Here is a 15970-nt window from a genome sequence, read left to right as displayed (position 1 = left end):
GCACAAGTTGTTACCAGTGGCAAAATAGAACAATATGTACAGTTATAGGGAAATAATCAACAAAGGTGACGTGATCTGAAATAACGCACAGCTCAAAGATTTTATTCTTTTTAAACTGAACAATCGGTTATTTGGACCGTTTATATGTGATCTGATTTATAACGACACTGACCAATCAGATTTAAAAACTGAGAATTCAACAAGTTATGTAATGCAAAATAAATCAATTGTAGATAGATGATGTAGTAAAAGATAATATTGTTTAAAAAGAAAGAAGAGTTAGAAAGTTGGAAGGCCAAACCTGAAGCTGCTGGACGTCTTGTTTCAGTTTAGACAAATTGCTTTCAGCTTTAACTGCACGTTTCTGTGTGGGGAAACAGAACATGGTCGGAGTTAGTTCACACTTTGAGATGTACTGTGAAGTGCTGCCAAAGAGATGTAAATGAAGATGCATACGGTCATTAACTGGAGGTTTTCTTCCACAGACTGCACCATGCTCTCTAAAGCTTTGGCTTCTTTCTCCTCTTGCAAATTTCGGTTGTGCAACTCGTCTGTAAGCTGTCTGATTCTTAAAAATAAATAAATAAATAAAAAAGGCAAGTTTACATTAGATCTACACAATAATGATATAGGTTACTGTATAGGTTACGCAAATCTGTTCTCATTATGTCATCAGTCATCATACATGAAAAACATTTGAAGGCATTACTTATACAGTCTTGCTGGTTTCTTACTTTGTAGAATCGGCCCCTGACTTTTTTATCAGTTCTCTGATATGCTTCCGAAGCTGAGCATTCTCGTCTCTGAGCTACAAAACAAGAAAAACAAAACAAAAATATTAATGTGACACAATCCCACCACTGATAAACCAAATGCAACACTGTATTACCTTTTGCTGGTAACTAATCCCATTCTCTGTGCTGCCTTTCTTCGCATGGAAGGTGAGATCAATAAGCGAGGTCTCTTCGTCTCCTTCGTAGCTATCTGTGTTCCGTCTGGGGAAGTGATGCTGTGGTGAGATGTCCTCTTCCAGCTCCCACTCGTTCAATGTCTTGTCCTCGGCTACACAGGACAGTAAGGAGCAATCCAAATAAGCGCCGCCTTCCAGAACACCGCTTAGCCCCAAATCGTGTGCGTCCTTGATGGTCGAGGGTTGGTAGCTTTCAGTCCATTCATCCTCAGGTTTATAGTCAAACGACTGCTCGAGCAGGGAGGGATCCGTAAAAAAGTGAGCCTTTTGGCTGGGTTTAAAGGCTGTGGTGTACTTGTATTCGTCCTCCACTGAACACAGACCATCGGGCTAGAACAATAACAAGAAAGTTAATGACATCACCACAAATGGCATTACATATAACATAGGCTCTACTTAGCTTCCTTCTTCTTGTGGGAATTACAACATTTGTCAAAGAGGAGAAGAATCTGTAGTGACTCCATTAACATGATAGAAAATAAGCAGATGCATGAAAAAAAATTCAAGAGTATTCTTGTCTAATTAAGGGTTCTTGGCTTCTTAAAATGGTTCTAGTCGAGGATTCCTTCTCAGAGAACAACTTTTCCACTTTCATTCATTTCCTCCAGGTACTCAGATCAACGGCCCAAAATAGCAGGCCAACATGAGGATCAGCTGTGCTTAATTTTAAACAAAGGAGTAAATCAGTGTTTGGCATCCCATTTGATTCAAGGTGTATTCCTGTCCCCCTTTTTCCTGACCCGTGATCCAGAGTATAAAAACATACTGTACTGAAGGTGAATGAATTGAGGGAAATGTCTTGTCTGATTATTAAATGAAACTGGGTTATGACATGTTACAATGGTGTTCACTCTATTTTCCACTTCTGTGAGCTGAACATAATGTGTGTAATCTTTTATACAGTAGGGTTCAAATGGAGTTCGAAAATGTATTTTTTTACACTGAATATGAATATAATTATAATGTTGGATATTTTGAATATAAATACAGACTTGTGGTAAGTAAGTTCACCTCAACAGGCTTTATGGTACAGGGATGTTGATGTTTGCTTTTAATGAATTCTTTGAAGGAGAAAGGATTCAGTTGTTCCCCGTCCTCTTTTGGCTCATCTGAAGGAGGTGAACAAGCAGGGTTAAAATTGTTAGACACTCCTAACACAAAGTGTCAAGAAATATTATTAATAGTAGTACACGCAGAAGTATATGATTATAATGATGACATTGTTCTTAAATCAGTTGATTCCAAAGCATCTATCACTCTTTCTTCTTTCTTTCATTTTCAACCTGCCAAAATGATCTTGTCCCCCTGAACTGCACATTTGAAGTGTTTCTCTTACCAAAACAACCCACTTTATTGTAAGTTATCTACATGTTGCAGGTTTTATTGACATCTGTCACATGTGTAAGAAAGACAACATGCAAATACAAGAAACTACAGGAAAGCAAAACACTACTCACCATCTTCTATAATCAGCTTTTTTTTGGATGTTTTGTTTTTGGACATGTTTCCTTTATAAAAGGTTCACTTTATGCTGTTAAAACACAAAACTACCACATTCCTGATGCTCAGCTGTCAGCTGTTCCCTCTGGGAGGAATGAAACCCTGCAGCTGAGCCAAACACAATCCAATGCAGCTCTCTAACAGCTCCACATGTTTATAGTAAAGAAAGAGTTGTTTCACTTTTTGACTTTGGCGAGCTAGAAATGAGCTTCTACTTCTCCACCTCACCTATGACGTGCAGTTCTTCTTCTTCTATCCATTCTGATACACTAAGGGAGCTAAACGACGCCATCTAGTGACCTGGCAGGAGGAACAGGTCCAGATAAAGTAAAAATCAATCAATCAATCAACAAATTAACTAATCAATCAATTAATCGATTAATTAATACAAAAAAACAGTCAATTTATAACTACCAATTATAATTATTTATTATTATTATTATTATTATTATTATTATTATTATTATTATTATTATTATTGCTGATGTAGAATAAACAAACATACCACTATATATATATATATATATATATATATATATATATATATATATATATATATATATATATATATATATATATATATATACACAGTACAGACCAAAAGTTTGGACACACCTTCTCATGCAAAGAGTTTTCTTTATTTTCATGACCATGAAAATTGTAGAGTCACACTGAAGGCATCAAGGGCTATTTGACCAAGAAGGAGAGTGATGGGGTGCTGCGCCAGATGACCTGGCCTCCACAGTCACCGGACCTGAACCCAATCGAGATGGTTTAGGGGTGAGCTGGACCGCAGAGTAAAGGCAAAAGGGCCAACAAGTGCCAAGCATCTCTCGGGGAACTCCTTCAAGACTGTTGGAAGACCATTTCAGGTGACTACCTCTTGAAACTCATCAAGAGAATGCCAAGAGTGTGCAAAGCAGTAATCAAAGCAAAAGGTGACTACTTTGAAGAACCTAGAATATGACATTTTTCAGTTGTTTCACACTTTTTTGTTATGTATATAATTCCATATATAATTCCTCGTGTTAATTCATAGTTTTGATGCCTTCAGTGTGAATCTACAATTTTCATAGTCATGAAAATAAAGAAAACTCTTTGAATGAGAAGGTGTGTTCAAACTTTTGGTCTGTACTGTATATATATATATATATATATATATACAGTACAGACCAAAAGTTTGATGAGATTGGTGGTAATGATAATAATAATACTAAGAAGAAGAAATGATTAGGCTCATGGTCCTCAGGTTTCTTCTTGTTCCCTCCGCTCTTACGGTATGAAGACGCAGCACTGTTTTATCCTCTTACACCATCTGAAAGCAAAACGAAAGCCCACGGGTACGATAAAAGCTTTAAATAGTTTCCTCCAGGGGCCGTCCTGCCTGAAAATACCTAATTTGATCAATTTGCTCTTTAAGCAGCGAGTTGCATTTTGCATAAGGCCTTATTAGAGATTCGGCTAAATATCTCTACTGCAATACAGTGGTTTTTTTTTTTCTCCCCATGCTTTTTTTTTCTTTCTTCCTCTTCTTCTTTTGGGTCGGACCACCTACATTTGTTTAAACGCACCCGTGCTCATTAGCACCTCAGAGCTAATAGTGATCGTGTGCGCTTGATGTAAGTACCACTAAGTCTCTCATTTTCTGCAAATAATTCCCCTTGATCTAATCGTCAATTTATGCAGAGGGGGAAACGATGCTCTTAACATGGCTGGTCAAAGGGAAAAGGAGCGAGCGCATGCACGATCTGAATTATGCATGCATTCCTCTGTGTGTGTGTGTGTGTGTGTGTGTGTGTGTTTCCTTGATTTTCTGTCTTGTTGAGCCTGAAGTTTTTGGTAAGCACAAATCATCCTCATGGAAGTTTACATGCAATTATTATTATTATTATTATTATTATTATTATTAATATTAATATTATTATTATTATTATTATTATTATTATTATTATTATTATTATTATTATTATATTCATAACCTATAACATTACTGCGTAGATCTAATCAGTAAACTTGCCTTTTTTATTTATTTTTTTTTTAAATTTTTTAAGAATGTATATATATATACATATATATATACATATACACATACACACACATAGATCAAGCATAACATTATGACCACCTGCTTAATATTATGTCGGTCCCTATTTTGTTGAAAAAACAGTTCTGACCCATTGATCATTAACAGGATTTACTTCCTCAGCAATCTGAAGTCTGTTCGATCGGACCACATGGGCCAGCCTTTTGCTCACCACGTGCATCAATGAGCCTTGCCCACCCATGACCCTGTCACCTGTTCACCACTGTTCCTTTTTTGGACCAATTTTGATAAATACTGACAGACTGCAGACCAGGAACAGCTCACAAGAGCTGCAGTTTTGGAGATGTTCGGACCCAGTCATCGAGACATCACAATTTGGCCCTTGTCAAACTCGCTCACATCCTTAGGCTTGCCCATTTTTTCTGCTTCTAACACGTCTAATTTGAGAACAAAATGTTCACTAACTGCCTAATATAATACACTCATCAGTGTTATTCAATTTACAGGTCATAATGACATTATATACACACACATGAATATATATAATGTCATTATATACACACACATGAATATATATAAAAGAACACATGAATATATATAAAGCCTACTGGGCCAAATCTCTGCTTTATTACAACAAGCACTTTTTTATTTTATTATTTCTATTTAATTATTTATTCTGAATAAATATGTAGGTAATGAATAAGCCCAGTAAACACATTCTTCACACATTCTATAAAATATATTCATTAAATCCAATTATGAAACAGACCACATAATGTTAAATGTAAAAACAAACAAACAAAAACAAACTTTGCCTTCTCCTTATACTAATGAGATTAATACTACTACTACTACTACTACTACTACTACTACTACTACTAATAATAATAATAATAATAAGATGCAAATTTGTTTATTTAATGGATTTGACATTGGAACATTACTTTATTGATCCCAGGAAACACATTAGATACATAGGTTTCAAGGCAAAACAAACAAACAGTAGAAATAAGGTAAGACTTAAAATAAAGATAAAATAATATAAATAGTAAGCTTGTATAATAATCATACACAGAGTAGAGTGTGATGGGAGGGGGGGTTAACTTTTGCGCTTTAGAGATAACGCGCATGCGCAGACGAGGCTCTTCCGTGTGCCGTTGGTGTCTGTGTATTACAGGTGGAAGGGAAACTACGCTCAGGCTGCGGAGCTGCTCGGGGTGAAGGGGTGGTTAATAAAGTAGCGCTGAGGGATTAGTCTGGGGACCGCTGTCGAGGCCTGCAAAAAAGATGGAATAACGATAACCAACCGGAGCTGGTTTGGTTGTAGTCGGCTGAAGGAGAGCATAGCTTAGCTAGCTAACACACAGTTAGCGCGCTAGCCACATTACACAGCACGGCTGCTGTATTCTGGGAGAGCTGCTGCTCCTGCTCCTGGTGCTGCTGCCGCTGCCAGTGGTGGTGTTCGAGCTGTTCTCAGCCATGTTCGTGCAAGAAGAGAAGATCTTCGCTGGGAATGTGTTGAAGATCCATATCTGCACCATGGAGGGCACGGAGTGGTTGGAGGAAGTGAGTGAAGACACGACCATAGAGAAACTAAAGGAGAAATGCCTCAAGCACGTACGTATAGCGAGTTGAAGTCTGTAGCTGTCATGTGTTTAGTCTAGTTCACTGGCTCCTATCCATGTCTGGCTCCTAAAGCTTTCAGCAAGGCCTCCTAGATCTGCCAGTGTCATTGCCATGTATTTTTAGACCCTAGCAGGCAAGTAGACACAGTTCTATTTATAATTAACCAAGCTGTAATGTCCAATTGCTTAGCCTGGACCTTATATATCATACAGATTCCCAACCTGCACATTGGAGTGTTTTTCCTGCCTCTGAAAAAAAACACCTAATTCAACTGATCAGCTAATAATCATCTGGCTTCAAGCTGGAAAAAACACTCAAAAGTGCAGGACCAGTTCTGCTCCAGGATCAGTACTGGGAACCTGTGACCTGTAGATCCAGCCACAGTCTCATTATCATTATTATTTTTTTTTACCAAATAACCAGTCCTGAGCATTGATATGACCTAAGCATGTATACAACAACATGCCTTGGATTTAACACACACTAAAAAGGATCCTAGTCCCCTGAGACCTGCATGTTTCTTTAATGATATTTGCAGCTTGAGGAATTGTACATGGTCAGATGCAGAGTGCAGATTGCAATCATGTCATCCGTGTGCATTTTAACGACATTAGGCACATTTCTACTCAATATGTTTGTGTGTACTTGTATTTTCATGCCACATTTTCAGTGGTCTGCATTGACATTATTTTTATTTTCTGCAACAAAATGTAGCAGTAAAATAGCTTGTCATACAAGTTTTTCCCAGGAAAAAATGACAAAATAACTGGTTTCTATTTATTTCAAGTGAAATGGCTTTTTAAAAATTTTAGTAAAAGATAAAGAAAAAAAATCCCAATGTCTCTTAATCAGTTTTCTTCTGATCTTGGGGTTTCTTTGGCCCAGGGATTTTATATCTTAACATTACATGCTTTTTTAACAAAAGGTAAATATACAGTACAGTACAAACATTCTTAGGCAGCTGTAAAAAAAAAAAAAAAATGCTGAAAGTGTGTTATTATTGTATTTATATCAATTTTGCAAAATGGAAAGCGAACAAACAAGAGAAATGCAAATCATGCTGTACACTTGCACAAAGCCAGGGATGCTTAGCAGGTGCTAATGATCATTCATTTCATATGTAGATTGAAACACTATCTGAAACAGAAGCAGTAGTGTACCAGGCTTAAATTTGGGGAGGAAAAGTCAAACTCGGTTAACAAAGGTAAAGGTTTTAATGACGGAAGGTCTCAAAATCACTAAGTATGCCTGCGATTCCATAAGGTGATAGAAGGTTTTGAGGCAGCGTCTATTCACAAAAGATCTGGGGTTAGTTCTCCAAGATATTTGCAACAACATTCCCGCAGAGTTTGTTTAAAAACTGTGCAAGTGCACGTGTAGAAGAATCGATGGCAGGCAAAGGGTGGTCACACCAAATACTGATTTGATTTCAGTTTCTTTTCTGTTCATTTTCCATGTTGTTAATTTAGTCAACTATTCACACTTATATTAGAATTTTTTTATTAGATTTTTTCTAATTAATTAATTATTTTATCATTTAAAACAAACTGATAAATCAGATGGAACATTTGTTTTGCTTGATGAATTGTTTTTGATCTGTATAATACTAATTTATTTATTAGGAACATGTATCTTTTTACATTCTTCCCATCTCTTTGGGGATGAGTTAACATTGTTTACTTATTTTTGAGTTATTGAGTCCTACAGATTCTCCGATATAAATAAATACGCATGTCTTCTGCTACATTTATTTATTTATTTATTTATTTATTTATTTATTTATTTATTTATTTAACACTTAAAAGCATTCTTACTGTGCAGCCTTTTTTCCACACGATTTTGCATAATACTGTCTGTGCTTGTTTTTAAATAATCGTGTTATAATATATCGGTGTTTATTTGACAGTGTGCCCATGGGAGTCTGGAGGACCCCAAAACCATCACACACCACAAACTCATTCATGCAGCTACAGAGAGGATTCTTAATGAAACCAAAACAGTGGCAGATGAAAACCTTAAAGATAAAGGTATTAGTGTCATTCTTTACAATTTCTTTCGTTCCTCTATGCATTAACAGATGCCCATATATCAGTAGATTACCTTGAAGATTCAGATTTCTATTTCATTTTTTTTAAAGCACTCGTTTTTCTTTTCAGACTGCTTGTTATTAATAAAGAAGAGGGCGCCACCAGTACATCCAAAAATGACCGACGTATCTGCAGAAGAAAAAGTATGCTTGCTATGATTTCCACTAAAAATTATTTATTGTGGATTTGGTCCAACCTGCATATTACGTTGCATATGCAGAATTGATTTATTCATCCTGTCTTCTTTTGTTTTTTTTTTCCCCCTCTGTACATTGGCAGAAGAAGCAGGAGAGCAAGGCTCCTGATAAAGACGCTATCCTCAAAGCCACAGCGAATTTGTCCACTCGCCACTCGGACCGCACCGTCACGCAGCACAACATCAGAGACGTGAGTAAGAACAGTGAGGGAGAGATGTGTGAAACAGCAAGTAGTGCTAAAACACATCCTTTTGTTTTACAGCAACAACAACAACAAAAAAAAAAAGCCGATTGATAAAACAATAAGAAATAATTAACGTTTTGGTTTGTAAATTAACTGGTTAATTTGTATTGATTACATAAAAAATAACACATAAAATTTTTGGACCCATTTGTGATTTGTCTTTTTTTTTTTTTTTTTTTTTACTAGTTCCAGACAGAATTGAGGAAAATTCTGGTGTCACTTATTGAGGTGGCGCAGAAACTCCTCGCTTTAAATCCAGATGCTGTTGAGCTTTTTAAAAAGGCCAATGGTGAGTGAAGAAATTCAATGATCAGGTTTTCACTGTTTCTCACAACTTTTGGCAATAAATTTCACCCCTTATATTGTCTCTGTCTCTTTATTTCAGCCATGTTGGACGAGGATGACGAGGAGCGTGTGGATGAGAATGCCCTGCAGCAGCTGACTGAGATGGGTTTCCCAGAGAGCCGTGCTGTCAAGGCACTGCGCCTCAACCAGTGAGCATACACTCACTCAGTGTCTCCTTAAACATTTTTGCTAGTTCAGATTAATTCAATCACTCGGTATGAGCAGTTCTAATCAGACTGGTATGTGCGGTTTAAGTAAAACGACAGACTTGTTTGGACCTGTTAGTCTGCCTTTAAAATGTCCACCTCCACTACATTTATTATCCTAAATTAGATGCACCTGTTTGAGGTCGTTAGCTGCATAAAGACACCTGTCCACCCCATACAATCAGTAAGAATCCAACTACTAACATGGCCAAGACCAAAGAGCTGTCCAAAGACACTAGAGACAAAATTGTACAACTCCACAAGGCTGGAAAGGGCTACGGGGAAATTGGCAAGCAGCTTGGTGAAAAAAGGTCCACTGTTGGAGCAATCATTAGAAAATGGAAGAAGCTAAACATGACTGCCAGACTCCCTCGGACTGGGGCTCCATGCAAGATCTCACCTCGTGGGGTCTCAATGATCCTAAGGAAGGTGAGAAATCAGCCCAGAACTACACAGGAGGAGCTGGTCAATGACCTGAAAAGAGCTGGGACCACCGTTTCCAAGGTTACTGTTGGTAATACACGAAGACGTCATGGTTTGAAATCATGCATGGCACGGAAGGTTCCCCTGCTTAAACCAGCACATGTCCAGGCACATCTTAAGTTTGCCAATGACCATTTGGATGATCCAGAGGAGTCATGGGAGAAAGTCAGGGGGTCAGATGAGACCAATATAGATCTTTTGGGTCATAATTCCACTAAACGTGTTTGGAGGAAGAAGAATGATGAGTACCATCCCAAGAACACCATCCCTACTGTGAAGCATGGGGGTGGTAGCATCATGCTTTTTTTTGGGGGGGAGGGGGGTGTTCTGCACATGGGACAGGGCGACTGCACTGTATTAAGGAGAGGATGACTGGGGCCATGCATTGCGAGATTTTGGGGAACAACCTCCTTCCCTCAGTTAGAGCATTGAAGATGGGTCAAGGCTGGGTCTTCCAACATGACAATGACCCGAAGCACACAGCCAGGATAACCAAGGAGTGGCTCTGTAAGAGGCATATCAAGGTTCTGGCGTGGCCTAGCCAGTCTCCAGACCTAAACCCAATAGAGAATCTTTGGAGGAAGCTCAAACTCCGTGTTTCTCAGCGACAGGCCAGAAACCTGACTGATCTAGAGAAGATCTGTGTGGAGGAGTGGGCCAAAATCCCTTCTGCAGTGTGTGCAAACCTGGTGAAAAACTACAGGAAACGTTTGACCTCTGTAATTGCAAACAAAGGCTCCTGTACCAAATATTAACATTGACTTCCTCAGGTGTTCAAATACTTATTTGCAGCTGTATCATACAAATAAATAGTTAATAAATCATACATTGTGATTTCTGGATAATTTTTTTTAGATTATGTCTCTCACAGTGGACATGCACCTACGATGACAATTTCAGACCCCTCCATGATTTCTAAGTGGGAGAACTTGCAAAATAGCAGGGTGTTCAAATACTTAGTTTCCTCACTGTATATTTAATGCAATCTTAGCTGTTTTAGTGAGGTCACATGCACTAATCACGGTCACTTTCCTCACAGCATGTCTGTGACGCAGGCTATGGAATGGTTGATCGAGCACGTGGACGACCCCATGGTCGACATGCCCCTGCCAGGCCAGGAAGCTCAAGGAGCTCAAGGAGCAGCCGGATCTGCGACAGCTGCATCTGCGGCAGCTGCATCTGCGGCAGCTGCATCTGCATCTGCGGCAGCTGCATTTGTGGCAGCTGCATCTGCATCTGTAGGTCCGTCTCCCTCAAATCCAGGGCTGCAGGCAGCTATTTCCTCCTCGTCCAGCTCAGACGAAGCCAAGCAGGATGAGCTGACTGAGATCTTCAAAAGGATCCGGAGGAAACGAGAGTTCAGGCCGGACTCACGGGTTAGTGCCGTGTTTCACAAGAGGTTGGTTTTTAAGTTCTGGGAAAGTTTTTGCTTTTTCCTGTCTATAATTTAATTCTAATATTTGGCTATATACAGATTTTTTTTTTTTATGTATTTATTTTTATTATTTATTTATTTATTTATTTATTTATTTATTTATTTATTTATTTATTTATTTATTGCTGTATTTGGCACTAATCAGAAATAATTAAACCGCTCACTTGTGTGTCATGTGCAGGCAGTGATTGCATTGATGGAGATGGGGTTTGATGAGAAGGAAGTGATCGACGCCCTCCGGGTCAATAATAATCAACAGGATGCTGCTGTGAGTTATTAATTTAAAGATTAGGACATGAGGGATGTATTCAAAGCTGTGACGAGGAGCAGTCATTGTGTAAAGCTACTACTAAAATTAGACTCGTTAAATATAATTATAGTTACATTTGATGCCATTGAGTAATTTACACACAAAGGGTGGAGTTTGCTGAAAACAGAGGCCATTTTTTTTATATTGGCTTGAGTGAAGTGCTGCTGTCCTTCAAACATAAGCACACACACTTGCACAAAACTCAACAATTTTTTTTTAATGACCATCATTTTAAATTCTGTGTCCTTGTACAATTAGGATGTAAATCTTTTTTAAATTAGATGATTAAAATTGTTACATTTCTATTTAATAAATACATATTAAGTAAGACTAATTTTGCAGCAATATCTTAGCCATTTCCTAATTCATATTTTGTTTTTAAATATATACCTTTTTTTCCCGGACTATAAGCCGCTACTTTTTTCCCACGATTTGAACCCCGCGGCTTAAACAATGAAGCGGCTAATTTATGGATTTTTCCTGGGTTTTTCCCGGTTTCACAAACTTCAAGCCAAAAAACTGAGCCCCATAACATTAGACCAATGAAATTGCCGAACAGGTTCAGGTAAACCAATGAAACTCTTTATATTAAATCAGTTGCGCTCCCACTGAATCGGGCCGCACCACATCATTAATATGGATGATGTTCCTCTGACGTTTGACCTGCCGTTCACTCAGACTGTCTACAGGAAATGCGAATCATTCGTCACGCTGAAAACAACCGGGCATGAAAACACACTTTAATTGTGTTCTAAGCTGCACTACATCGGATGAAAAGCTTCACCGATGGTGATTTTTAAATGCACGACGATGCCAAAAGAAAAACTCCCGAGAGAAATAGTTGTGAAGGAAGGAGGAAGACAGTGAACAATGACTTTCTTGGTAGGCTACTGTTTAGATACAAGTCGTGTAACAGACACTGTCTTTCGTTAAAGCCTGTGTAAAGTTCATTAGTTTCAGTGTAGGCTTATTTATGTACAAAATAAAAATCTTTGTAAAATTCAGTTCGGCTTATATATATGGGTGCGCTTAATAGTCCGGAAATTACGGTATATATTTTTTTAATTGTCTTTTATATTATCGTTCGATATCAATAGATCGCAAAGGGGGGAAAAAACAATACACATTTTCTATCCCCTGATTTTTCAACCTTGAAGGCAGGTGCTTGTAGTGCTTCACAGTCTAGACATTGTTGTAGGAATTCCAGAAAAAGATATTTTGCAATGCATATAACCCAACTCTAAATACAAGTAACTTTCATAACCTTAAAAGATTTAAATTTAAAGATACAGTACAGAAAGATCACCTCATCTTCACACATGTATATTGAAGTAGGAAAGTTATTATCAGACATAATAGTCATGGAATTGACACGGAAACTGTTTCCACAGACTGTTCTGTTCTTGAACGGCAAGCTTCATTTCTCTTGTTCTTTAAGCAACACAATACCCTAGGTTACATAGCAACATGTGCAGTGTTATCTTGAATGGGAAACAAGTTGAGCTAAAGACATCACAAATAAGTGTATCAGATAAATTACAATGCGATTTAATTATTAAAACCTGGTAATTACCCAAGACTGCATTAAAAAAAATGATGCCGGATTAGGTGGGTCCGGTAAGTCCTGTGGCTTGTGACCAGTAAGAAGTCTGTGTGTGTTAGGTTTATTCATTCTGTGTGCAGCAAAAACAATAAATAAACCCCTGTGTATGTGCTAGTTGTGTAGTACTGGAAACAGGTTTAGATACACTACAGTATATGGACAAAAATATTGGGACACCTGACTTTTCCAGTCATATGTACAAGGTGACCCAAACCTGTTTCAGCATGACCGTGCCCCGTGCACAAATCCAGCTCCGTGAATATATAGTTTACATGGGTTAGAGCGAAAGATCTTGGGCACCTGCTATAGACCTCAACCCTATCACACAACTTTGGGATGAATTGACATGCTGACTGCACTCCACGCCTCCTCACCTACATCAGTGTCTGACTTCACCAACATCTTTTTTTTTTTTTTTTTTTTTTTTTTAAAGATTGAAGATTATTATAAAGGCAAATGGGGTTTAAACGTGTAATGGGATGTTCAACAAGCACATATGAATCTTATAGTCAGGCGTCCACAAACCTGTCCATATGGTATTTACTAAAATAATAAAAATAAATTTTCTTCTTTTTACCTGTTGATTGCTGTTATGTAGTGTGAATGGTTGCTTGGTGACAGAAAGCCTTCACCGGAGGAGCTCGATAAGGGCATCGACATTAACAGCCCTCTGTTTCAAGCCATACTGGAGAATCCTGTGGTCCAGCTCGGCCTCACAAACCCGAAAACTCTGCTGGGTTAGTCCGTCTACATGTCTTTAATGAAATTATTTTTTCTTTTTAAAGTTTTAATTAAGTATTAATTGTAATAAATTATTTATTGATAATTTACTGTAGTTGTGTGTAAATAAACAACTTCTTTACAGCAGAGCACGTGAAATTAACAAAAGCTTTGGCATTATTTTATTTTTTGTTATTTTTTATATATAAATAAATTCCACACTCTCCACCATCACTCTGCCACATTCACCACATTACATGATGGAACTTAACTATGATAAGAACAACAGGCAACCGACAACAAAAACTTAACTATGATGGTGACACGGGTGGAATTTATTATGCTGCAAGTGAACAGTCAGTTCTTAAAGTTAATGTGTTGGAAGCAGTAAAAATGTGCAAGTTTAATGATCTGAGTGATAAAGTGTCAAATTGTGATTGCTGGACAATTGGGTCAGAGATTTTCCAGCAGGCCTTGTGGGGTATTAGTACCCCCAAGTGGTGGATTCGCCAGCGGTTATTTATTTATTTATTTATTTATTTATTTATTTATTTATTTATTTATATATTTATTTATTTATTTATTTACCTTTCGGTAGGTACTAACCAATACATACTAAAAGACCTGCAGAATTTGGAGCCAGTCTTCAGAATATCCCCCAGTCAACCTTGTCTAAGTCAAGTACCTACACTTGCCCATTTTTATGGCTTTTAACACATTAAATTTGAGAGTGAACTGTCCTTGCTCTCTAATTAATTCCACCCCTTGACAGGTGAAACAGCCCCGTAGGTTGATTTAGGGACCGATCGGCTATTGTCAAAAATTCATATCGATAGTTTTTTCAGCTTGCGTCCGTTGCTGAAGTGTCTGAGAAGCTTCCATTATGAAAGTGGCTTCTAGACGCCACGTGCTGTTTGTTTTTACACAGGAGACTGCTGCTCAGAGAGCGCTATTTATTAATTATATTTTATTAATGATATTTAAAATTCTTTATTCATATATTCGTATTTTTTCATTTGGCACATTTCATGATTTAGTACTGTTTTTTTTTTATATTTGTAATAAAAAAGTTCAGTATTATTTTACGTTATTTATATATTTTTTTTTTTTGCTTTTATCCAATATCCATTTTGTAAACTATTGTTTGATGAATCGGTTATCGGCAAGTACGATCCAACCCAGCTATAATTGTGAATTAAAAATAATGATTAAACAAGGCCCAAAGTTAGTTAGTGCTGCCTGTGGCAGAAATATATATTTTTTTTACTACAGTATTGACTCGGTTTTACTATCATGCCTTTTCAGTGCCTTCTAAACTGACACTTTTGATCAAGTGCCTGTGATTCTGATGAATTGCTGTTCTGAAACAGTCTTTCAGAATCTATTACTTGCTTGCCAGATGTTTTGCTGATGTTTAACAGTTGGTTGTTGTTGTGCAGCCTTTTTTTTTAACCCTGTGTCACATTGCGTTTTTGGTCTGCAGCGTTCGAAGACATGCTGGAGAATCCTCTGAACAGCACACAGTGGATGAATGACCCAGAAACCGGCCCTGTCATGCTCCAGATATCTAGAATCTTCCAGACACTCAACCGCACATAAAACACACTTTATCTCTGGAGCTTCTGCAAACAGGACAGGCTTATTCACTAATAAGGGAAGTGTGTGTGTGTGTGTGTGTGTGTGTGTGTGTGTGTGTGTGTGTGTGTGTGTGTGTGTGTGTGTGTGTGTGTGTGTTGCGTGTGTGTTGCGTGTGTGTTGCGTGTGTGTTGCGTGTGTGTTGCGTGTGTGTTGCGTGTGTGCTGCGTGTGTGCTGCGTGTGTGCTGCGTGTGGCTGGTATGGTTTATGTTGTGTTACAGTGAGCAATGAATGTAACAATAATAAGGAGATGGGAATTTGCAGTTTTGAATATTATATATGTAATATATAAAACTGACAGAACACATGTAAACAACAAATGTAAACAGTAACTTAATTCTAAGTTATTCTTAAGATAAATGCTAGATTACAATTTTTTTTTTTTCATTTTATGAACCGTTTTTAATTCTATTAAGTACATATTTTATTTTATATAGCATCCAGAGCAAAAAAGTTTACACTTCAGGAAAATGTTCAATGTCTTGGTATTAGTCTCTTCATACAGTTACATTTGATCTGAAAACATGTTTCCATGGTGTAATGACTAACGCACCACAACGTTAT

General features: G+C 37.6%; 2 protein-coding genes across 2 annotated transcripts in view; one reads left to right on the top strand and one right to left on the bottom strand.

Moving 5' to 3' along the window:
- entr1 (endosome associated trafficking regulator 1) overlaps positions 1 to 2737 on the bottom strand; it is a 3778-nt gene extending 1041 nt beyond the window's left edge. Inside the window, exons 1-6 of the mRNA XM_083527609.1 lie at positions 2428 to 2737; positions 1982 to 2079; positions 890 to 1300; positions 735 to 808; positions 457 to 568; positions 302 to 364 (exon numbers count right to left, since the gene is read on the bottom strand). Of these exons, the coding sequence (XP_083383735.1) occupies positions 302 to 364; positions 457 to 568; positions 735 to 808; positions 890 to 1300; positions 1982 to 2079; positions 2428 to 2473 (804 nt within the window). The 5' untranslated portion in view covers positions 2474 to 2737. The remainder of the gene's footprint in view (positions 1 to 301; positions 365 to 456; positions 569 to 734; positions 809 to 889; positions 1301 to 1981; positions 2080 to 2427) is intronic.
- A 2926-nt stretch (positions 2738 to 5663) lies between these two features.
- On the top strand, positions 5664 to 15482 carry ubac1 (UBA domain containing 1). Its single transcript, XM_083526641.1, has 10 exons — positions 5664 to 6131; positions 8047 to 8167; positions 8297 to 8370; positions 8507 to 8614; positions 8855 to 8957; positions 9054 to 9162; positions 10742 to 11078; positions 11319 to 11405; positions 13649 to 13787; positions 15254 to 15482. Exons 1-10 carry the CDS (start codon positions 5994 to 5996, stop codon positions 15367 to 15369), a joined length of 1332 nt encoding a protein of 443 aa, XP_083382767.1. The 5' UTR covers positions 5664 to 5993; the 3' UTR covers positions 15370 to 15482.
- Positions 15483 to 15970: the final 488 nt, after the last annotated feature.

This window comes from Silurus aristotelis, assembly GCF_946808225.1.
Source record: "Silurus aristotelis genome assembly, chromosome: 23".
Taxonomy (NCBI): domain Eukaryota; kingdom Metazoa; phylum Chordata; class Actinopteri; order Siluriformes; family Siluridae; genus Silurus; species Silurus aristotelis.
Note: the sequence above shows the minus strand (reverse complement) of the source record. Positions and strands in the feature narration are given on the sequence as shown.

What these genes read in the sequence shown, in the direction of transcription:
- ubac1 (XM_083526641.1), top strand. Translation starts at nt 5,994, where the DNA reads ATGTTCGTGCAAGAAGAGAAGATCTTCGCTGGGAATGTGTTGAAGATC. An exon ending in AGGAGAAATGCCTCAAGCAC is followed by an intron (nt 6,132 to 8,046) that starts GTACGTATAGCG and finishes TTTATTTGACAG; the next exon opens with TGTGCCCATGGGAGTCTGGA. An exon ending in AAGGCACTGCGCCTCAACCA is followed by an intron (nt 9,163 to 10,741) that starts GTGAGCATACAC and finishes CTTTCCTCACAG; the next exon opens with CATGTCTGTGACGCAGGCTA.